At 31.1% G+C, this 24,318-nt stretch overlaps 2 protein-coding genes across 5 annotated transcripts; one reads left to right on the forward strand and one right to left on the reverse strand.

The window, feature by feature from the left end:
* The first annotated feature begins 1,395 nt into the window (after nucleotides 1-1,395).
* LOC134837822 (protein unc-79 homolog) lies at nucleotides 1,396-23,057 on the forward strand. Of its 4 annotated transcripts, none has more exons than XM_063853215.1 (18): nucleotides 1,396-1,731; nucleotides 1,786-1,905; nucleotides 1,969-2,130; nucleotides 2,185-2,355; nucleotides 2,416-2,691; nucleotides 11,129-12,442; nucleotides 12,509-12,654; nucleotides 12,774-13,004; nucleotides 13,158-13,305; nucleotides 13,724-13,771; nucleotides 14,511-14,590; nucleotides 15,963-16,080; nucleotides 16,141-16,325; nucleotides 16,381-17,263; nucleotides 17,322-17,393; nucleotides 18,622-18,770; nucleotides 18,832-18,947; nucleotides 19,002-23,057. In XM_063853215.1, the coding sequence occupies exons 1-18, from the start codon at nucleotides 1,671-1,673 to the stop codon at nucleotides 22,942-22,944; spliced, it is 8,223 nt and encodes a 2,740-aa protein (XP_063709285.1). In that variant the 5' UTR covers nucleotides 1,396-1,670; the 3' UTR covers nucleotides 22,945-23,057. The 4 variants fall into 4 exon arrangements, with proteins under 4 accessions (XP_063709285.1, XP_063709293.1, XP_063709300.1 ...); XM_063853223.1 differs by having other exon boundaries at nucleotides 14,511-14,581; XM_063853230.1 differs by lacking the exon at nucleotides 13,724-13,771.
* A 12-nt stretch (nucleotides 23,058-23,069) lies between these two features.
* On the reverse strand, nucleotides 23,070-24,303 carry LOC134837853 (DNA-directed RNA polymerase II subunit GRINL1A). Its single transcript, XM_063853249.1, has 2 exons — nucleotides 24,118-24,303; nucleotides 23,070-24,057 (listed from the first exon to the last, which is right to left on the reverse strand). The coding sequence occupies exons 1-2, from the start codon at nucleotides 24,267-24,269 to the stop codon at nucleotides 23,112-23,114; spliced, it is 1,098 nt and encodes a 365-aa protein (XP_063709319.1). The 5' UTR covers nucleotides 24,270-24,303; the 3' UTR covers nucleotides 23,070-23,111.
* Between the last annotated feature and the right edge of the window lie 15 nt (nucleotides 24,304-24,318).

Genomic DNA, 24,318 nt, shown 5'->3' on the forward strand with positions numbered 1-24,318 from the left:
CATTCAACCACGAAAAAAGTCATGTGTTGTCGTTTTTTATTATCCTTTTATTACTCAATAGTTTCTAATCCTCTGTATATCGATAAAACTAAACAACAAAGGAAGGATGTTAAGAAAAAAAATAATTTTTTATGTCTTGATAGAAAAAAAAAGTTGTTTTAAAATAAGTTTTTTTTGACAATTAAAAAACAACAGAAAACCACAAAAGGGGTGAAAAGCCAAGCAAATGGCAAAACTTCAAAAAAAAAAAAGTTTTTATTGCTTGCTTATAAAAAAGTTTCATACAGCTGTAACTTCTAAATTATAATAAAAAAAGACAAAAAAAAGGATATTCAATAAAAAATAAACAACCCACTAACAACCATTAAAAACGATGAGCTACAAAAAAACGTCATTTTCTTGTTTATGATACGATACGCTCATTAGTTTGACGTAATTTTAATTACAAAACTGAATGCAATGCACCTGACCTTTACATTCGTGAGACATTTTCAGAAGGTCGTAAAATTTGTTAAGGAAAGAGTTAAGAGAGACATTGACAAATGATTACAATTGAAATGCACAAAACTTGTTACATTTATGCATTGCAATTCAAGGAGGTCTTCTATTAAGTTAAAAGTGAAGTTTGTCATTTCATAGAACGAATTCGTTAATGTATGAATGCAATTTATAGAAAAAGTTCTTTTTGCATCCTTTTTACGCTGATTTTAAATGCAATGATGCGTCGGATTGCAAATGCAAAAATTATTAATTTTTTTCTGTCTACCATTCATTCAGGTTAATCGGCATTTGAATGATGACTCGTATTTTTTTTCTCAACTCAAGAAGTAGTGTGCTTTCAATTTTCCATTCATTAACTTTTGTTAAATCATTCATATCATTAGGTCTGAATAAAAAAGAGAAATAAATAATATGAGATTCCTTATCTGAACTGAGATTTTATGATCGATGCAGAAATAAAAAAAAACGAGTTACAATGTCTGTTCATACAAACACAAAACGGGGCATGACATCAAATTAATTACACACCTCATTAAGATAAAGAAAGAACGAGCACTTTGCAGTGTAACGAATGGACAAAAGTATTCCCACACGTAATGATAAGGCAAAAGATTCAATTATTCCATTTCAATCAAGTGCGAGAGAACAAATTGAGAGATTTTTTTTTATCAAATTGAACTGAAATGAACAAAAACATTCCCCTATTGCTTTGTTTACATCGGCGCAATGAGCTATAGCGCATAATTTGGCGACTTGTTGATATTGTTTACAATCCTTATCAGTCACCTGTTGCTTTCATAACAAACACTTGTTGCTTTTCCGAGCAGCTGATAACGTTCATTATCGATTTTCACACAGCTGATGAAAATTTTCACTCAGAGACGGACATCTTGGAAAAGTTGAAATTCCATCACAGAGAGAAAAATTCGAAAAGGTCTCTTATAAAACGAAAAATTCAATGAAAATGGGTTAAAAAGTGAAAAAGTGTCTCAAATATTAAGGAAATGATGAAGAATGAAAGAAATTCATCAAAATATAAAGAAAATTGACTTAAAAAAATTTTCTCACGACACACCCTACATAAAAGAGATTACATAACAAAAGAAAAATTTAAAAAAAGCCTCGAATAAAGCAATTAACAGTATTAAAAGTGCCAAAAACGATTAAATATGAATATGACAGGAAGTTTCAAAGTTCAACTAATCAATATGGGCACACGAGCAGCAGCTTGTAAGTATTTTTAATATGAAAATTGAACTCACCTGATCGAAGATTTTTTTTCAGTTCAAGCTAAATTACGTTCTCTCCATGACTTTCATCTCCGACTCTTACACAACGTTGTTCCTCCGCCATCAGGACTTGATATCGCAAATACCCTAAAATATTTTTCACAGACATTAATGAGTAAGAAAATTTTAGGAAAATTTTTAAAAAAGAAAAATGTAAAAAAAAACTTCTCTTTTTTAGCTGTTTTGAAAGATGTTCCGAATTCTCCTCTTTCGATCATCAAAGACCCAACAATGGATCACATGCGTATGAGCGGATATCCAAATTTAGAATATTCGAATCTCTATAATGCTCTTGCTATGTTGTTAGATGTTGCGCCAAGTATTCAATATGGAGTGCAAAGTAAGTTTTGTAAAATAAAAATAAAAAATTAAATTTTAATTTTTTGTCTTTTAGCATTTGGAAAAGCTGTTTTACAGTGCTTTGGATGCATTTTGCCCTTTTTAGACAAAGATTTGATTGATAACTTACCATATTTGTGCGCATCAGCAATTTCTGTGCTTCCTCCGGCATTACATCAGGACATTGTAAATTCGCTCTGTTATTACATTTTGCCGTTTACGATAAGTAAGTTTTTCTGAAATAAAAAAAAAAATCAATTTTAATGAATATAACTAAATTTTGTAGCACGTCAAAGTGAAGACGATCAAGAATCACAAGCAAGCCAATCTGTAGCTGCTGTTATCATGTTGATATTTCAATATTCGAACAATCCAGCACATCATTGTCAACTTCTTGAATGCCTCATGACTCTTAAACACAATGTTGCCAAAGACTTGTTATGCGTTATTGCTTATGGAACATCAAGTTCAAGATCAGCAGCAGCAAAATTACTATTTTACTATTGGCCTCCTTTTAACACAGATTTGTTCGATAGAAAAGTTCTATTGTGCAAGTATACAAGTAAGTTTTGTTATTTTTTAAACTTTTTACAAAAAAATTAATAAATATTCATTCTAAAGTTGATTTTCATTGATATCTGATCGATTTTTGATGAAATAAAAAAAAGTACGATTTTATCATATGAGGAGCAGAAATCGTACTTTTTTTCTCAAGTCAATTTTCAACCAACTTTTGATGGGTTTCAAAGCTAAAAGTTAATAAATATTCATTCTAAAGTTGATTTTCATTGATATCTGATCGATTTTTGACGAAATAAAAAAAAGTACGATTTTACCATATGAGGAGCAAAAATCGTACTTTTTTTCTCACGTCAATTTTCAACCAACTTTTGATGGGTTTCAAAGCTAAAAGTTAATAAATATTCATTCTAAAGTTCATTTCCATTGATATCTGATCGATTTTTGATGAAATAAAAAAAAGTACGATTTTATCATATGAGGAGCAAAAATCGTACTTTTTTTCTCAAGTCAATTTTCAACCAACTTTTGATGGGTTTTAAAGCTAAAAGTTAATAAATATTCATTCTAAAGTTGATTTTCATTGATATCTGATCGATTTTTGACGAAATAAAAAAAAGTACGATTTTACCATATGAGGAGCAAAAATCGTACTTTTTTTCTTCACGTCAATTTTCAACCAACTTTTGATGGGTTTCAAAGCTAAAAGTTAATAAATATTCATTCTAAAGTTCATTTCCATTGATATCTGATCGATTTTTGATGAAATAAAAAAAAGTACGATTTTATCATATGAGGAGCAAAAATCGTACTTTTTTTCTCAAGTCAATTTTCAACCAACTTTTGATGGGTTTCAAAGCTAAAAGTTAATAAATATTCATTCTAAAGTTGATTTTCATTGATATCTGATCGATTTTTGATGAAATAAAAAAAGTACGATTTTATCATATGAGGAGCAGAAATCGTACTTTTTTTTTCAAGTCACTTTTCAACCAATTTTTGATGGGTTTCAAAGCTAAAAGTTAATAAATATGCATTTTGAAGATGATTTGCATTCAAATCTCCTCGATTTTTGAAGACATAAAAAAAACAACGATTTTATCACATAAGGAGCAAAAATAGTACTTTTTTTCTCAAGTCACTTTTCAACCAATTTTTGATGGGTTTCAAAGCTAAAAGTTAATAAATATTCATTCTAAAGTTGATTTTCATTGATATCTGATCGATTTTTGATGAAATAAAAAAAAACGATTTTTTCATATGAGGAGCAAAAACCGTTGTTTTTTTCTCACGTCAAGTTTCAACCCATTTTTGATGGATTTCAAAGCTAAAAGTTAATAAATAAACATTCTAAAGTTGATTTCCATTGATATCTGCTCAATTTTTAATGAAATAAAAAAAAACAACGATTTTTTCATATGAGGAGCAAAAACCGTTGTTTTTTTCTCACGTCAAGTTTCAACCCATTTTTGATGGATTTCAAAACTGAAATTGAATAAATATTCATTCTGAAGATAATTTCCATGCAAATCTCTTCGATTTTTGAAGAAATAAAAAAAAAAGGTTTTTTCATATGAGGAGCAAAAACCGTTGTTTTTTTCTCACGTCAAGTTTCAACCCATTTTTGATGGATTTTAAAGCTAAAAGTTAATAAATATTCATTCTGAAGTTGATTCCCATTGATATCTGATCGATTTTTGAAGAAATAAAAAAACAACGATTTTATCATATGAGGAGCAAAAATCGTACTTTTTTCTCAAGTCACTTTTCAACCAATTTTTGATGGGTTTCAAAGCTAAAATTTAATAAATATTCATTCTAAAGTTGATTTCCATTTTTGATGAAATAAAAAAAAGTACGATTTTATCATATGAGGAGCAAAAATCGTACTTTTTTTCTCAAGTCAATTTTCAACCAACTTTTGATGGGTTTCAAAGCTTAAATTTAATAAATATTCATTCTAAAGTTGATTTCCATTGATATCTGATCGATTTTTGATGAAATAAAAAAAAGTACGATTTTATCATATGAGGAGCAGAAATCGTACTTTTTTTCTCAAGTCAATTTTCAACCAACTTTTGATGGGTTTAAAAGCTAAAAGTTAATAAGTATTCATTCTAAAGTTGATTTTCATTGATATCTGATCGATTTTTGACGAAATAAAAAAAAAGTACGATTTTACCATATGAGGAGCAAAAATCGTACTTTTTTTCTCAAGTCAATTTTCAACCAACTTTTGATGGGTTTCAAAGCTAAAAGTTAATAACAAATTCATTCTAAAGTCGATTTTCATTGCTATCTGATCGATTTTTGATGAAATAAAAAGAGTACGATTTTATCATTTCGTACAAAAATCGTACTTTTTTTCTCAAGTCAATTTTCAACCAACTTTTGATGGGTTTCAAAGCTAAAATTTAATAAATATTCATTCTAAAGTCAATTTCCATTGCTATCTGATCGATTTTTGATGAAATAAAAAAAAGTACGATTTTATCATATGAGGAGCAAAAATCGTACTTTTTTTCTCAAGTCAATTTTCAACCAACTTTTGATGGGTTTCAAAGCTAAAATTTAATAAATATTCATTCTAAAGTCAATTTCCATTGCTATCTGATCGATTTTTGATGAAATAAAAAAAGTACGATTTTATCATATGAGGAGCAGAAATCGTACTTTTTTTTTCAAGTCACTTTTCAACCAATTTTTGATGGGTTTCAAAGCTAAAAGTTAATAAATATGCATTTTGAAGATGATTTCCATTCAAATCTCCTCGATTTTTGAAGACATAAAAAAAACAACGATTTTATCACATAAGGAGCAAAAATCGTACTTTTTTTCTCAAGTCACTTTTCAACCAATTTTTGATGGGTTTCAAAGCTAAAAGTTAATAAATATTCATTCTAAAGTTGATTTTCATTGATATCTGATCGATTTTTGATGAAATAAAAAAAAACGATTTTTTCATATGAGGAGCAAAAACCGTTGTTTTTTTCTCACGTCAAGTTTCAACCCATTTTTGATGGATTTCAAAGCTAAAAGTTAATAAATAAACATTCTAAAGTTGATTTCCATTGATATCTGCTCGATTTTTAATGAAATAAAAAAAACAACGATTTTTTCATATGAGGAGCAAAAACCGTTGTTTTTTTCTCACGTCAAGTTTCAACCCATTTTTGATGGATTTCAAAGCTGAAATTGAATAAATATTCATTCTGAAGATAATTTCCATGCAAATCTCTTCGATTTTTGAAGAAATAAAAAAAAACGATTTTTTCATATGAGGAGCAAAAACCGTTGTTTTTTTCTCACGTCAAGTTTCAACCCATTTTTGATGGATTTTAAAGCTAAAAGTTAATAAATATTCATTCTGAAGATGATTTCCATGCATATCTCCTCGATTTTTGAAGAAATAAAAAAAAACGATTTTTTCATATGAGGAGCAAAAACCGTTGTTTTTTTCTCACGTCAAGTTTCAACCCATTTTTGATGGATTTCAAAGCTGAAATTGAATAAATATTCATTCTGAAGATAATTTCCATGCAAATCTCTTCGATTTTTGAAGAAATAAAAAAAAACGATTTTTTCATATGAGGAGCAAAAACCGTTGTTTTTTTCTCACGTCAAGTTTCAACCCATTTTTGATGGATTTTAAAGCTAAAAGTTAATAAATATTCATTCTGAAGTTGATTCCCATTGATATCTGATCGATTTTTGAAGAAATAAAAAAAACAACGATTTTATCATATGAGGAGCAAAAATCGTACTTTTTTCTCAAGTCACTTTTCAACCAATTTTTGATGGGTTTCAAAGCTAAAATTTAATAAATATGCATTCTAAAGTTGATTCCCATTAATATCTGATCGATTTTTGATGAAATAAAAAAAAGTACGATTTTATCATATGAGGAGCAAAAATCGTACTTTTTTTCTCAAGTCAATTTTCAACCAACTTTTGATGGGTTTCAAAGCTAAAATTCTAAATTATCATATGAGGAGCAAAAATCGTACTTTTTTTCTCAAGTCAATTTTCAACCAACTTTTGATGGGTTTCAAAGCTAAAAGTTAATAAATATTCATTCTAAAGTTGATTTTCATTGATATCTGATCGATTTTTGACGAAATAAAAAAAAGTACGATTTTACCATATGAGGAGCAAAAATCGTACTTTTTTTCTCACGTCAATTTTCAATCAACTTTTGATGGGTTTCAAAGCTAAAAGTTAATAACAAATTCATTCTAAAGTCGATTTTCATTGCTATCTGATCGATTTTTGATGAAATAAAAAGAGTACGATTTTATCATATGAGGAGCAAAAATCGTACTTTTTTTCTCAAGTCAATTTTCAACAAACTTTTGATGGGTTTCAAAGCTAAAATTTAATAAATATTCATTCTAAAGTTGATTTCCATTGCTATCTGATCGATTTTTGATGAAATAAAAAAAAGTACGATTTTATCATATGAGGAGCAAAAATCGTACTTTTTTTTTCAAGTCAATTTTCAACCAACTTTTGATGGGTTTCAAAGCTAAAATTTAATAAATATTCATTCTAAAGTTGATTTCCATTGCTATCTGATCGATTTTTGATGAAATAAAAAAAAGTACGATTTTATCATATGAGGAGCAAAAATCGTACTTTTTTTTCAAGTCAATTTTCAACCAACTTTTGATGGGTTTCAAAGCTAAAAGTTAATAAATATTCATTCTAAAGTCAATTTCCATTGCTATCTGATCGATTTTTGATGTTGATTTTATCATTGGAGCAGAAATCGTATCTGATCGATTTTTGAAAAGTTAATAAATATGCATTTTGAAGAATAAAAAAAAGTACGATTTTATCATATGAGGAGCAAAAATCGTACTTTTTTTCTCAAGTCAATTTTCAACCAACTTTTGATGGGTTTCAAAGCTAAAATTTAATAAATATTCATTCTAAAGTCGATTTCCATTGCTATCTGATCGATTTTTGATGAAATAAAAAAAACAACGATTTTATCATATGAGGAGCAAAAATCGTACTTTTTTCTCAAGTCAATTTTTAACCAACTTTTGATGGGTTTCAAAGCTAAAATTTAATAAATATTCATTCTAAAGTTGATTTCCATTGCTATCTGATCGATTTTTGATGAAATAAAAAAAAGTACGATTTTATCATATGAGGAGCAAAAATCGTACTTTTTTTCTCAAGTCAATTTTCAACCAACTTTTGATGGGTTTCAAAGCTAAAATTTAATAAATATTCATTCTAAAGTCAATTTCCATTGCTATCTGATCGATTTTTGATGAAATAAAAAAAGTACGATTTTATCATATGAGGAGCAAAAATCGTACTTTTTTTCTCAAGTCAATTTTCAACCAACTTTTGATGGGTTTCAAAGCTAAAAGTTAATAAATATTCATTCTAAAGTTGATTTTCATTGATATCTGATCGATTTTTGATGAAATAAAAAAAAAACGATTTTATCATATGAGGAGCAAAAATCGTACTTTTTTTCTCAAGTCAATTTTCAACCAACTTTTGATGGGTTTCAAAGCTAAAAGTTAATAAATATTCATTCTAAAGTTGATTTTCATTGATATCTGATCGATTTTTGATGAAATAAAAAAAAGTACGATTTTATCATATGAGGAGCAAAAATCGTACTTTTTTTCTCAAGTCAATTTTCAACCAACTTTTGATGGGTTTCAAAGCTAAAATTTAATAAATATTCATTCTAAAGTTGATTTCCATTGCTATCTGATCGATTTTTGATGAAATAAAAAAAAGTACGATTTTATCATATGAGGAGCAAAAATCGTACTTTTTTTCTCAAGTCAATTTTCAACCAACTTTTGATGGGTTTCAAAGCTAAAATTTAATAAATATTCATTCTAAAGTTGATTTCCATTGCTATCTGATCGATTTTTGATGAAATAAAAAAAAGTACGATTTTATCATATGAGGAGCAAAAATCGTACTTTTTTTCTCAAGTCAATTTTCAACCAACTTTTGATGGGTTTCAAAGCTAAAAGTTAATAAATATTCATTCTAAAGTTGATTTTCATTGATATCTGATCGATTTTTGATGAAATAAAAAAAAGTACGATTTTATCATATGAGGAGCAAAAATCGTACTTTTTTTTCAAGTCAATTTTCAACCAACTTTTGATGGGTTTCAAAGCTAAAATTTAATAAATATTCATTCTAAAGTTGATTTTCATTGATATCTGATCGATTTTTGATGAAATAAAAAAAAGTACGATTTTATCATATGAGGAGCAAAAATCGTACTTTTTTTCTCAAGTCAATTTTCAACCAACTTTTGATGGGTTTCAAAGCTAAAATTTAATAAATATTCATTCTAAAGTTGATTTTCATTGCTATCTGATCGATTTTTGATGAAATAAAAAAAAGTACGATTTTATCATATGAGGAGCAAAAATCGTACTTTTTTTCTCAAGTCAATTTTCAACCAACTTTTGATGGGTTTCAAAGCTAAAAGTTAATAAATATTCATTCTAAAGTTGATTTTCATTGATATCTGATCGATTTTTGATGAAATAAAAAAAAGTACGATTTTATCATATGAGGAGCAAAAATCGTACTTTTTTTCTCAAGTCAATTTTCAACCAACTTTTGATGGGTTTCAAAGCTAAAAGTTAATAAATATTCATTCTAAAGTTGATTTTCATTGCTATCTGATCGATTTTTGATGAAATAAAAAAAAGTACGATTTTATCATATGAGGAGCAAAAATCGTACTTTTTTTCTCAAGTTAATTTTCAACCAACTTTTGATGGGTTTCAAAGCTAAAATTTAATAAATATTCATTCTAAAGTCAATTTCCATTGCTATCTGATCGATTTTTGATGAAATAAAAAAAGTACGATTTTATCATATGAGGAGCAAAAATCGTACTTTTTTTCTCAAGTCACTTTTCAACCAATTTTTGATGGGTTTTAAAGCTAAAATTTAATAAATATTCATTCTAAAGTTGATTTTCATTGATATCTGATCGATTTTTGATGAAATAAAAAAAGTACGATTTTATCATATGAGGAGCAAAAATCGTACTTTTTTTCTCAAGTCAATTTTCAACCAACTTTTGATGGGTTTCAAAGCTAAAAGTTAATAAATATTCATTCTAAAGTTGATTTTCATTGATATCTGATCGATTTTTGATGAAATAAAAAAAAGTACGATTTTATCATATGAGGAGCAAAAATCGTACTTTTTTTCTCAAGTCAATTTTCAACCAACTTTTGATGGGTTTCAAAGCTAAAAGTTAATAAATATTCATTCTAAAGTTGATTTTCATTGATATCTGATCGATTTTTGATGAAATAAAAAAAAGTACGATTTTATCATATGAGGAGCAAAAATCGTACTTTTTTTCTCAAGTCAATTTTCAACCAACTTTTGATGGGTTTCAAAGCTAAAATTTAATAAATATTCATTCTAAAGTCAATTTCCATTGCTATCTGATCGATTTTTGATGAAATAAAAAAAAGTACGATTTTATCATATGAGGAGCAAAAATCGTACTTTTTTTCTCAAGTCAATTTTCAACCAACTTTTGATGGGTTTTAAAGCTAAAAGTTAATAAATATTCATTCTAAAGTCGATTTTCATTGCTATCTGATCGATTTTTGATGAAATAAAAAAAGTACGATTTTATCATATGAGGAGCAAAAATCGTACTTTTTTTCTCAAGTCAATTTTCAACCAACTTTTGATGGGTTTCAAAGCTAAAATTTAATAAATATTCATTCTAAAGTCAATTTCCATTGCTATCTGATCGATTTTTGATGAAATAAAAAAAGTACGATTTTATCATATGAGGAGCAGAAATCGTACTTTTTTCTCAAGTCACTTTTTAACCAATTTTTGATGGGTTTCAAAGCTAAAAGTTAATAAATATGCATTTTGAAGATGATTTCCATTCAAATCTCCTCGATTTTTGAAGATATAAAAAAACAACGATTTTATCATATAAGGAGCAAAAATCGTACTTTTTTTCTCAAGTCAATTTTCAACCAACTTTTGATGGGTTTCAAAGCTAAAATTCTAAATTATCATATGAGGAGCAAAAATCGTACTTTTTTTCTCAAGTCAATTTTCAACCAACTTTTGATGGGTTTTAAAGCTAAAATTTAATAAATATTCATTCTAAAGTTGATTTCCATTGATATCTGATAGATTTTTGATGAAATAAAAAAAAGTACGATTTTATCATATGAGGAGCAAAAATTGTACTTTTTTTCTCAAGTCAATTTTCAACCAATTTTTGATGGGTTTTAAAGCTAAAAGTTAATAAAAATTCATTCTGAAGTTGATTTCCATTGATATCTGATCGATTTTTGATCAAATAAAAAAAAATTTTGGGGCACAGCGTTATTGACACACACACACACACAGACGACAAGTCGAATTTAATACCGCATTTTTTCTTCGAAATGCGATAAAAATAATTTATTAAAATTTTGCTTACCTTCTTTCAGATGATTTGATACCGTTTGTATGTCAACGTGATCAATGTCCAAACGCAGGAAATGCAGAAGCAGCAAAAGTTTGTTACGATCATCGAACATCCATTCTTTATGCATCAGATACGCCTCCTCCATTGTATCTTTGTATCGAATGTGCGAACGAAATTCATCGCGAACACTCAGATTTGACTTTTGGCGATTTGCTCCATCCAATGCAACAAGTTTCCATGATTTGTGAAAACAAGAATTGTCGTGCAACGGAAAAACAAGCAATTTCCATTTGTTTCGCGCAAGAATGTGCAAGTTACAATGGCAATCATCCAATTCGTTACTGTGCACAATGTCACGGAAATCGACACAACAATCGACGAGGAGGAGATCATATTGTTCACAAATCATTGCCCTCTGCATGGTTAATGGATCCTGAAATGCAAACGTACATGATTGAATCTGTAATTAGTCTTTTGCGAGAAGCCAAACCTTTGAGTTTAGATTTCCAAAAAGATTCGACAATTGATTCGAAACAATCTGTTGGAAATGCACCGCAAGATAACATTTCGCTTGAAGAACGTCAACAATTAGGGCGATATGGAATTTGGCTTCTCGTAGGGCGATGTACGCCAACATCCGAAACTCCCATCGAAATATTGGGACGACTTTTGTCAATGCTTTTCCATTGGTTTCACATTACAGCATATTCGTACGATGGACCCGCAGAGAGCAATATTGAAAAATTGAAAATGGATCATGTCTGTGGATGGTTGAGAGATATCAGTAAAAATCATTATAAAGATTTCATTGCATGTCTCTTACCTCATCCGCCCGAATATTCGAGAGTTGGAGGGCATTGGGATACTCTTGCTTCTCGAACGTCACATTTGCGTGAAGGTCTTCAACGATTGATTTGTTTAGTGCCCTATGAAGTCATTACACAAGATATTTGGGATGTTGTTATGCCGCATTGGATGGAAGCTATCACAAATGATGTCCCTGAAAAAGAATTGGGAGAGTTGAAAATCGTATTAAATAAAATTTTGGATCATGATATGTCACCTTTGGGCTTTGATGCGCAAGCTATGTACAATTTCGTGCGCATACGCTTCGAAAAAACAACGGCAAAAGTGCAACAACAAGCATTACATTGGCTTCAAATACTTTCGAAATTGGAAATTCTTATCCCGTTGCCTCAATTGTTTTCCATGTTTGGAGATGGCGTGCGAATAATGAAAGTTGGCGTTCAACATGAACTCAGGAAAGATGGAAGACATCATCAAAAAGTGAGAGATAACGAATTAGTTCCCCCAATGCCTCGAAGAAGTTCAATATGTAAATATAAAATATAACTCACGTGTAATTATAAATTTTTTTCAATTAAAATTACTTTTTTTACAGCTCCTGTCGTCGAAGATGATTCTGGAAATACATCTGCTATTTCTGATGATGAAGCGCCTGCAGCTTCAAGAAATAACGAATTTTCGAGCGATTCAGAGCACAATTTAACGTGTTGCATTTTGATGCTTGATATTCTTCTGAAGCAGGTAATTTAATCCCTAACAGACATAAATTACCCTAATAGATTTTAACATAACCTAAAAAAACAAAATATTTTAATATAACCTCAAAATTTAAAATTTTCTTTACCTTTTGTTTGTTTTAGATGGAGCTTCAAGATGTTGAGCAACACATGGGCATTAGCACAACAGTTTGCGAAAACGTTTGTCGCTTACTCAAATGCATGGTAACTGCGGCACGCGTTGGTTTGGGCTCCCATGTTTGTGCTCTGAAAGTCTCCGAATGCGGATATTGCGAAGCATCTGTAATGTGGCATCAATTATCGGCAAAATTAGTGCAATTCATGGCTCCTGAAGCGCCTGTTCGCCCGCCGGATGTAAGAAAGCCAATTGGTAATGTAAAACAAGAGTAAATTTTATTTCACGTATCATTTTTTCCCCATATCCGATTGCCCGATTGTTCTTGATGTTTTCCCCGAAAATGCAATACTACAAAAAAATGCACTTTCCATCACGTAACCATCACACAGCCTCCTCTCGAAGAGACAATTATAGAGGATGAAAAAACAGCACGAAAAAGTCCGCCTGAAACGGAAAAGGAAAATAAACGTGACAAAGATATGCAATCTCTTGCAATGGCACCCCTTCCTATCCCCATGGGTATTGGTGGTTTAGCAGGTAAAATTTCTGTTTCTTGCATGCATTCACAGTTGTGTATAAAAAAAATAGCACTCAGATCAAACGTTTTTTCTTTTTATATGAATCACAATGATTTAGTTTTTCTCAATGTTTTTGTTATACTTTTTTCTTTTCATTTTGAGAGAAATTAATGAAAATCTAAGTACCTAACGAAAACGAAACTTTGGAGATTATATTTTTTCTAACTGTCTAAAAAATAACTTTTTTTCTTCTTTCCATTTTTGTGCCTTTCTACTAAACCACGCTCGCTATCCACTACCTGTGTTATGTAATGTTTAAATTGTTTAAAAATAACCATAAATATCTGAAAAAAAATAATTATAAATAAAACACTTTTACTTCAATATATCAAAAAAATACAAACCAAAATAAAAACACAAAAATTACAAAAAAAAAGTCATTTCTTCGGTTCTTGATGATATCGGAAAAATAATGATTATGACAGGTGATTATCATTCCATGCCTCTTTTTCTGTTGACACTCAAAACTAAAAATTATGGAATGAAAGAAACGTTAAACAATTTTATTATAGTAGATTTGCTTATTTTTTGAATCTCGTTAATAATAAATATATTTATTGAAATTGTTAATTTTAGTTTGTACACAAACTCAAAAGTTTGCACAAAACATAAAAAAACATACATAAACAGATCAACACGAAGCAATCAATGAAACAAAGACACAAACACTTAACACAGTTTTAGTAGATAGTAAAGATTCGCTCACTAAGCTTACGCACTTACACTTTTCTATTGTTTCGCGAATGAATGATCGCCTAATGAAGAAATTGCACTCAACTCTTTCGCTTTTGTTTGAATGCCATTAATTTTTTTTTTTGCTTCTCTTCTTTGACCTTTTTGTCGTCTACTTATCGTTATCGTTTCGTAAAAATATAATTAACTATCGCATCCTTTAATATATTTATTATCATATCTCAATTTTAATGGAGACGCATTGATCAATGTGTTAAATAAAAAATCAATCAAAAAAACAGGTAAAATTCGGATCCTTTGATTGTTGCGTCTTCCAAAGTTGCCGATGTAAATAACGCTAAATTTCTTTTTGTTTTGTTCCATTCATCAATAATCCTAATGATCTTTGTTAACTTTTTTCTATAAAACTAAAATATTTTTTTTCTCATCCTTTTTTTTATCTCTCACTAATGAAAAAAACTATTCACACAGGACCAATGCCTCTTGCTGTCCCGCAACCTGAACAACACTCGATCGGAGGAGTTTTGGTACATATGCCTCACGTATGTTCTGTATGTATTTGTTCGCAATGACGCCAATTTCGAAACACATATATATTCATACAATTTTTTCTACTTATCAAGAGAAATTTGCTACTTTTTACTGCTTTCAAAAAAATATATATTTCCATTGATTGGCAAACATTTCTTCCTTTTAGCTGAATTTTCTTACTTTTTTGCTAATTACCGCTTTTTTCTATAATATACTATAAACGAAAATACATCACATATATATGTGTTAAAAATTTATGAAAAATATTGGCTTGCAGATCATTAAAAGTTGATTTTTGAGTTAAAAAAATTTTTAATGATAAAGTTATATCGAAAATAAAAATTTAAAAATTGTTTTCTATGTAACTTCAAAAGTAGAATATCTAAATTATTTACACATTTCAACTTGATTTGAAGACAAAATCATATCTATCTAAAAATGATCAATAATTTCAAGTTTTCCTATCTAAAACTGTCTCTATAAAGATTTTTCATCTATCTAAAAAACAATACACAAATCAACACGTTTCCTATTAATCTGTAAAAACAATCACACTGATATATGACTCTTGTCTTTCATTTCGAAACATCGACTTTTTTTTTGAAAAAAAATCTAAAAAAAAAATCACAAAAATATATAAACAGATGTCTGAACAAGGACGTGAAAAGGAAATTGCCCGTTTTATTTATGCGACAGACGAGGTATTTTGTTCAATTTTAATTGATTTTTAACTTATGGTTGTTAATTGTTTTCAAATATTATTAATACAATTGATTGTTTGATCCCTGATTTCGACTTTCTTTTAGTAACTTTTTTTTAAACGAATTTCTGAGTCCTGTCCGTCGTTCTTTCTGTGTCATGTAATCTTATACATGAGTGTAAATGTAATATAAATATATCTTGCTATTAATTTATATTCCTTGTTATATGTTGTGTACAGCAAACTTCACCTTTTTATATACTTTTACGATCATGTTGAATATGAATCAATGTTCTTCTCTTACTAAACGCAATGCCTGAAAGACAATTTTCAGTCAAAAAAGATTTGAGTTTTTTTACGATTTTTGTTATTTGGTTTTAGTTTTTGTCTGATTTGGTATTTTAACCTTTTACTTCCTTCACGTCATCTTTCTGCGAACTACAAATAAAGAAATCTTTACATATTAAAACAATATCATGCATCCAAATATTGCATTCAATTCAACATATTATGCACACTTACTTCAGTAAATATATATATTTTGATTTTGCTAGCATAAACTTTATAATTTTTGATGTTTCCCTAAAAGTATAAAAGTAATGAATAATGATTGTATGTCTATGTAAAGTACTTGTCGATCACATAAAAACCAAACTACCTCATTTTAATGCGAAATTTCTCTTCAAAATTAGATTATGACAGCTACAGTTGAAACTGTAGCAGAGCCTCTTGACTTGGCTGCTATCATGCCTTCGGAAAACGTCGTATCAGCAATTGCGAGAAGTGTAACGTTGACAGATACGGATGTTGGTAAGAATTTTCATAATTTTTTTTTGAAATTTTTTTTATAAAAAAAATTAATTTTTACAGCAACAGCAACTGCTTCAGTAGCAAGACCACAAATCATTGGAGATTCAGCTGAAACAATTGACGGAGTGCCCGAAGATGAAGAATTAGAAGATGGAGAAGAGTTTTGGCAAACATCCGTTGGAAGATTCAAATTTTCAATTGATCAACTTCCGCAGCCATTGCAATATATTCATCAACTATTGACAGTAAGTTTTTTGTTTTACATCTAAAAAATGTAAAATAAAATAATTTTTTTTTTAGGAAATTTCAAATATCGACAAACCTGATATTTTGTACTATATGCTACAATGTTTGAATGTTCTCGTGTTACATGGCGATGCTTTGACAAAAGCTGCTCGAGATCATCGCGGGTTCTTCATTTGGTGTCAAGAGAACTTGTTGATAAAAAGTCTTTGGGGCTTATGTAACTCTCAACATTCGCATATTTGTGAAGTTAGTGTCCCGTTATTACTTCACGCAATCACTTTACCATTGGGATCTGATGTCTTTTGGCGCATTATTAATGATGCTTTCAATGATTCGGATTGGCGTGTTCGTTTTCAATCTGTTGAAAGAGTCACCGTTATTGCGAGATTTATGGATTCGACTCCTTTGAGATCAGAAGTTGGTTTACAAGCATCATTGGCAGCTGCTTTTTGTCACTTGATTGCAAGCGTTGATGATATAAATGTTCAAGTAGCACAACGAGCAACGCTTTATATTGGAACAATACATGATAGTGCAATTCACAAGTTGTTGTATTGTTTGGAGTCGCAATTCGATATGTTTATTGTTGATCGTCCTGTTGTTCTTCAGTCGATCTATCAATTGCATAATCTGTTGTGTGATCGAAAAATATTGACTTGGGAGTTTTTCTTGAATCGTTTCGACACACTTTTTGTCGAAGCACAAATTAGTTTGGAAAAAACGGGAGAATTGTCGTATTTGAGAGATTTGAGAAATTCTGAAAATGGAAGTGAGTTTTTGTCAACAAAAATTAACAAAGCACGTGAAGCATTGAACCAAAGTGATTCGAGCGGAAGTATGACAAAAACGTTGAGTGCATCATTTGGCGGAAAATATCCATATAAACGAACGATGTCAGCTCCCGCAACGATTATTCCGAGACAAGAATCAAAAATTGGTTAGATTTTTTTAAATTTGAATTTGATGAATGAAATATTAATAAATTTTCGTTACAGAAAAGGAAAAAACGTATGCCCGTCAACAATCAGCTCCGATATTGAAACGCAAAAGTTCGCGCTTTGGCTTGGGTCAGTTAATAGCAGGATCTAATCATATAACTTCTACTGCATCTATCGCTTCATCTCATCACGATCCGCATCATTCTCATGCACCATCTCATTCACATCATCTCACAGTCAATCCCAATAATCATCCTTCCCAACCGAATTCCCCGCGTATCGGAAAACCCTCCTTTTTCGATACATTTTCACATCCAAGCACACCTTCACAACAAAACATTAACGAGGCATTTCGACTCGCTGGACAAGCTAATTCAACAGGTAAGTGCATGAAAAAATTTTTTTTTCTTTTCGTACACAACTCAACACACACATTTTTCATCCAAAAATTGTACTAAAGTAGAATTAGAAATTTTCGTAACCTTTGTAAAAGTATTTTCAGGTGCTTTGTGATGGAGAACTCGTATCTTCCGACATTTCTCGTTCTATCTCTCCTCATTTTCGTTCTTTTAAAAACCAAAATTTCTTCAACATTTTCTTTTATACTATCGTATTTGGCTTTTAGTGTTTTGATTTCCAATTTTTATTTTTTGTAGAAAAACATTTCTGAAAACAATTCTGATTTCGCTTTAATTTCAAAGAACACTTCAATTTCAACTACATTAAAAAATAAATTTTAAAAAATTTTGAATTTTTCAAAAAATTATACTTTTGACATTCAAAACTATCAAATAGACATTAAAAAAATTTTCCGATTGTAATTTAAAAATTTACGTATTTTTTACGTATTTTTTTACGTAAAAAATCCGTATTTTTTCCTTATTTTTATATAAAAATTATTTAGTTTCAAAAAAATTTTTTTTTTATTTTTCAACTGCATATATGTCGACATAAATGATTAAAATTTTTAGGTCAACATGTAAATGTGAAAACATTAAAAAATTATAATTCTATGATAAATAAGGCGGAAAAAGAAAAGTTTTTGGAAAATATTTAGAGACCAAAAATATGTTTTATGTTACAAAAATTTGATAATTTTATTGTTTGGTAATATATTAAAAGAAGTCCTGATACGAACAATTTGACTTTGTCAATCCAATGTAAATATCTGGTATGTTAACATAAGATGGAGTTATATTAATTTTTTTTGCACGTATTTAGTAGAATCATCATTCTGTAGATAACACACAAACAGAATTAAATTTGAAACTTTTTACCAAAGTTTTAAATTTTTGAAATTATTATTAAAAATATTGTCTAAATTTTTTTATTATTTTTTTTTTCTGTCTTATTATAGAAAGTCATTTTCACTCAATAGGCGGAGGATTGGATGAAATTAACGCAATGAACGTTATTTATCGCATAATTGATATTGAAGAATCAGATAAGGAGACAATCCATCTTCTTGTCTTTCTTTTGATGCAATTTATGTCACGATCTGATTTGGTAAAAAATTTTTGAATTTTCTTATCAAAATTTTTTTTTAAATAAAAAATAATTTTTACAGGCCTATCCTACTGATGAGAAACCAAAATGTAAAATTCAAGCAATAGTATTGAAACATCTTTATCTGTTGTTAGGATACACAGAAAAATCTTTTCATACAATTCCATTGAAACTTCGGTAAGAAAAAAAAATCTTTAATTTTCAAGATTCATGATTTTTAAATTTTTTTAGATGCTCGGCGGTATTTAATGCTTTTCTATCAAACTTACCGCAAGTACTTGATCAAAACTCTACAATGGGTATGATGATGGTACCAACAATAATTCAAGTTCTCTTATTTGCTCCAAGTCCTTGCAATCAAGTCGGAGGAGGAATGGAATCTATGCACAATATTTCTCTGACATACTCTTTGTGGTATTTAGAGCCTCATGCTCGTCGAAATTGGTTAATGTCGATTCTCGTCATTCTTTACAAATACAATTACGTCATTCCGCCGTTACTTGAACCAATGCAGAATGCAGTTCGTATCATAATGAATTCGATCGAAGCACAATTTCACGTTTGTCGTCGAATTCCAGCGACAGTTATGATGGATTTTCCATCGTCTCGTTCACGTGATTTAAGTCAACCTTCATTAGGTCCCGATATAAATGATGAAAAAGACGAAAAATCAAGTCCTCCAGCAAGCCCAATGCCTGAAGCAAGTAGCGCAAGTGCTGCACAACTCAAAGCAAATGCCGCGAAAAAAGCTTTCAAGAAGTACAACGATTCAAGTTTAGAAAATGACGAAACTGAATCGGAGCTCGTTGCAATTCCCGAAAGCGAATCAGATAGTACGCTTGCAGGACATAGTGCGGGAACATCTTTCGATGATACGACAAATTTCGAAGAAGTTTGTACTCCATTGCGACTCGAACAAATTCCGAAAAATAAAAATCTCGCACATGAAGGAGGAAATTACAAAATTCACGATAAAGGAGAAGATCGTGTCGAAGTAAATCGTAAAGTTACAAAGTTGAGTGCTCATAGCAAAAGTGTTGATTTGACAGATAGGAAGATTAACATCACGACAAGTTCAACAACTGTCGAAGCGATCGTTCAAACAACAGTTCAAACGAAATGCAGTGTTCAAGAAGGCATGCGAATGATGGTTTCGTCAGCTTTGATGCCCGATAAGGCAACTGTTAACCCTCCAGCGAACGTACAAAAGGCAGTTGTTGTAACACAATCGACAAAAACAAGTCCAAAAGAACCTACATCGATGACAAATATGATGGCAAGTATTGCACAAAATCAGGCAAAAGCATTTGGAGCATTTGCCGGATCAATTGAGAAGAAACCAAGCGTTGATATGTCATCAACATCTTCATCGTCGATTAGTTCAGAAGAAAAGAAAGAAAAACCAAGAGCATTAGTTAGTCCAACTCAACAACAACCATGGCAAGATCATCGAGGATCGAGTTCTCCGCGTCATTTGGGAAGACAAAAACGAGTAATTGATCCAACTGTTCCCATATCATCAACTATTGTTCCGTCATCATCTACAGAAGGAGAACAATTCAAAGTTGTTACGTCAAAACCTCCTCACAAGAAGAGTTTTAAAAATGTTGAACGCACAAATTACGGATCTCCCGAAAGTCCTCTTTCTAAAATGGATATAATGAGTCCTCCAACTTCTTCAGGCGATGTTACTGAAACACTCATGTCTCCCAAAAGCATTGCATCTTTGGAAATTCCAACACAAGAGAGACTTCTTCCCATTGGATCAGGCAAAGATAATATCGCAACTTTAGCTGATCGTGTTCGTGAAGCTCTCGTCATACCCGATATTAGTCATTTGCGTCAAGATAGTACGGAGAAATCTGAAAGTACGACAAGCCCAAAGGAAGATATTACGCCAACAAGTCGAGGAACATCGCCTCGACGTTTGAAAAAGCAATTTGCATTGCACGAATCTCCGCCAAATGTAGGACATTCAGATGATGTTCATTCAACTCTCGTTAAATCCGTGACACATGACATCAAAGTCGAAAAACACAATGGAAGTATTAAAGGATCTCGTCAACGTTTGCGAAAAGTAGGTCCTTTTGCAATTGGATCACAAACAATCCCCGATTCGAAAGCTCGTTACGCTGGATCATGGGCGCCACAAAACAAAGACGATTCTGACATGGAAGATGAAGCGCCTGCAAGTAACATTATGAATGAAATCAAACAAAGTACATTACGTGTTGGCGAAGATACCGTTTGCGATCGTTGTATGGAGTGCGGAGCAATTAAGGAAATTTACACTGACGAAGAAATGGGATTATTTTTAATTACAATTGGAACATTCATTCATCGTGAACCTGCAATAGCAGCTCCGTATCTTCCTGATATTTTGCAAATTGTATCAAAAGTCGCATTACATGTTCCCTTCCCATGGCAAAGCGAAAGTTTAACACACTTACCCGGAAATTCACAATTAGTAGCTTATCAATTTATAAGATGTGTTTTGCATCAACTCGCTCCCAATGGAGTATTTTATCAAATATTCTTGACTCAAGCAAACGAAAATGTTCGTAAAAAGTTTTATCGAAGTGTAGCACAAGCATTATTGGATTTTGCTGATTTGAATACATCGAGTCCCGTACATTTCTTATGCGAATCTTTGAATACACGAAAAAATCTTCCTGTCGATGTTTTGCCCGTTATTATTCGAAATTTGTCAGAATATTTGCACGCTGTTCCAAATGATAGTGTCGGAGCGAATATGTGGGTACAAGCTGTTCAGGGTATCGAAGGATTATATCGACGAATTTTGTTAATTTTGCCGAGTTTGGATGATGCTGAGTATTTATTGACAATTATGATATCCATTTTGAAAGTACCCGGATTGAATAAGAATGTTTTGGATCCTTTCTCAAAAGTATTGAGCTTTTCCATTCAGAATTTGACGTTGAAGCATAAAACGTTGCATGATTTGTGCATATTGAATACACGAGCATTCACGAAAGATCGTGATAAATTCCAACTTTGTCGACAAATCGTCTTTGAATTAGTACAAGCGCTGAAATTCAAAACGAGTATTCCTGATTCGAATCTCTTGTTGATGGTAGGAATGGTTTTACAAGATGCTGGAGGCGCATTACCTCCTAATTTCGCAGAAGGTTTACCTGATGAGCCTCCAACTTATTCGAATTACATGGCAGAAAATATGCGTCAATATTTGGGCGATGTAATGGAGTTTTTAACAGATTTCCATACCTTGAGCAAAATAAAGAATTTCAAAACTGTCGCACAAACAACAGGTTTAAGCGAAGACACAATTGGAGGATGTTTGAAAGGAGCAATTGCACAATATTTGGCTTTAGAAATGTCGAGAGGAAATTCTCGTGATAATCGAGCAATTTCGCGATATCTTCCATGGTTGTATAATGCTCCATCATCATTACAACAAGGTCCCAAAGAGTTCACAGAATGTGTTGGGCATATGCGTATCATCTCATGGCTTTTAATGGGATCATTAACGCATACCGCATTAACGCAACACAAAGGAGGACATACAACAATCCATGGAGCAGCAGTTCATTATCACGGGCAAACTTATGCAACGCCTGTTCCGCAAGAAGCAAGTTGTCACATTGCTGATCACATTCAAGTCATTTTTGCGGGATTTGCTGAACAATCAAAGACATCCGTTTTGCACATGTCTTCGTTCTTCCATGTCTTTACACTTTGTCAATTATGGACTGTGTATTTGGAGCAAATAGCAAATGCCTCGTCGCCCGCAAGTGAAGCACATAATATCACAATGTCGATTCTGTTTGAGTTTTGGGCAAAAGTTACGCCATGTATCTTGCAACTTATTTCAACGGCAAAATCTGAAATGGTGAATCGTCTCTCAGAAATGGTAAATTTGCACTTTTTGAGTATGTTGGAAGCTTTGATGGAAACACGATCGACTATTTTGAGCAAACTTTTGCCAATGTGGGGTCCGATTCTTACATCAAATACGCCATTGTCAGGAACACTTTTGGTTAGATTACAAACAGTTCGCGATATGGCTCCTAATTTGGAAGAAGCAGATCAAACTGTTTCAGATGCTCTCTTGAAATGGTTACAACGATTACAATTCAAAATGGGGCAAATCGAGTTACAATCATCGACAGCAACGCAATTTTACTCCATTTAAACGGACATAATGATAATCCAAAAAACATATTTATGAATGTTAGAAGACGATTTTTGTCTAAAAAAAAATAGAAAATGTTATTAACAAATTTGATGAAATTTAACCAAATAAAAGATGTCTATTATAAAAACATTTTTTTTTATTTAGTACGTTTCACGATTTCTTTTTTATGAGCTTCCTTCGACAACATAAATAACGCCTCCTTTGTCTTCTGGTTCGTCATGCACTTCATCGTCGCTATTGAACTCTTGTTCGCTATCAGATTCTTCATTCGGATCTCGATAATCACTGAAAAACGGAGCATCGTTGACCAAATTATCGACTAACATTCTATCTCTTGCCCGTATTTCACGTTGAGCAAGACGTTCTTTCGCTTGTTCCTCTTGTACTTTTTTCACATGTTCAATTTGTTGTCGTTGAACGTCAATAGATTCCTCGAGAGTTAATGTTTTGACGCCTCCATGTTTCAATAAGGGAGGCGTTGCTGCAGTTGGCTCCCAATTTCTTTGAACTTTACGTGTTTTTTCCCTCTCCGGATTATGAACATCTGATTTTGTCGTTCTGCTTGGCAGAAATTTCGTCCGAGGACTTTTAGATTTATCGTGTTCGATGTTACACAAGTATATGGCATGAGGTTCTAAAATTTCAGCAACTTTGTTGAGTTCATTGTCGTCACTTACGATTTTATCATCCATTTTTTGAAGGATTTTTTGGAAACGATTTTTATTTTTGATACCAACAACTTCGACAACTGCAGGTTTTTCCTCATTTTTGAATGATTCAATTTCCTTTAGATCTTCTTCAGTTATGAGAGGCTCTTCCGGAGGAATTACTTTGACAATTTTTTCCGCTTCATTTGATTTTGCGATGATTTTCAACGGGTCGTCTTCTTGTTCATCATCGCTATCGACTGTAACTTCGGGCTTATCAAGTCTCGTATCTTTTGTCCATTCGAGATTTTTGAGTGCTTTTTGACCAATTGACGCAATATTCAATTTGGAGAATTGCTCAGCAGCTTTATCGATTTCATTACGATTGTCCAATTCAGCTTTTACTTTGGCGAAATATTCTCGAATCTTTTGACCTTTATCGGGAAGTTTGTCAAGTTTCGATCTAAAAGAGAGAAAAATGTTTTAACAATTAAGAAAAGAATGAAAACAAAAAAAAACTTACTGATTTTTTAACAACTTTTCTTCCCGCTCATAAATTTCAAGTAACTCGACTTTGCTGATCTTCTTGAGATCCTTTCGATATGATTTGCCTTCTGAGTGTGATGGAAGTCCCGGTTGATTCGTTAAACGATTAATTCGTGATAAATTGTGCATTTTCTTTGAGAAAATTGAAAAAACCGACTCTTGCGAAATTGTAAACAAT

This window comes from Culicoides brevitarsis, chromosome 1, assembly GCF_036172545.1.
Source record: "Culicoides brevitarsis isolate CSIRO-B50_1 chromosome 1, AGI_CSIRO_Cbre_v1, whole genome shotgun sequence".
NCBI lineage: Eukaryota > Metazoa > Arthropoda > Insecta > Diptera > Ceratopogonidae > Culicoides > Culicoides brevitarsis.

Bases quoted from the DNA above. Each gene is read 5' to 3' on its own strand.
- LOC134837822 (XM_063853215.1), top strand. From the start codon at position 1,671: ATGAATATGACAGGAAGTTTCAAAGTTCAACTAATCAATATGGGCACA. The intron at 1,732-1,785 runs GTAAGTATTTTT...ATTTTTTTTCAG, and splicing joins GGGCACACGAGCAGCAGCTT to TTCAAGCTAAATTACGTTCT. The intron at 14,591-15,962 runs GTATGTATTTGT...CTTCAAAATTAG, and splicing joins ATATGCCTCACGTATGTTCT to ATTATGACAGCTACAGTTGA.
- LOC134837853 (XM_063853249.1), bottom strand. From the start codon at position 24,269: ATGCACAATTTATCACGAATTAATCGTTTAACGAATCAACCGGGACTT. The intron at 24,058-24,117 runs GTAAGTTTTTTT...TCTCTCTTTTAG, and splicing joins GAAAAGTTGTTAAAAAATCA to ATCGAAACTTGACAAACTTC.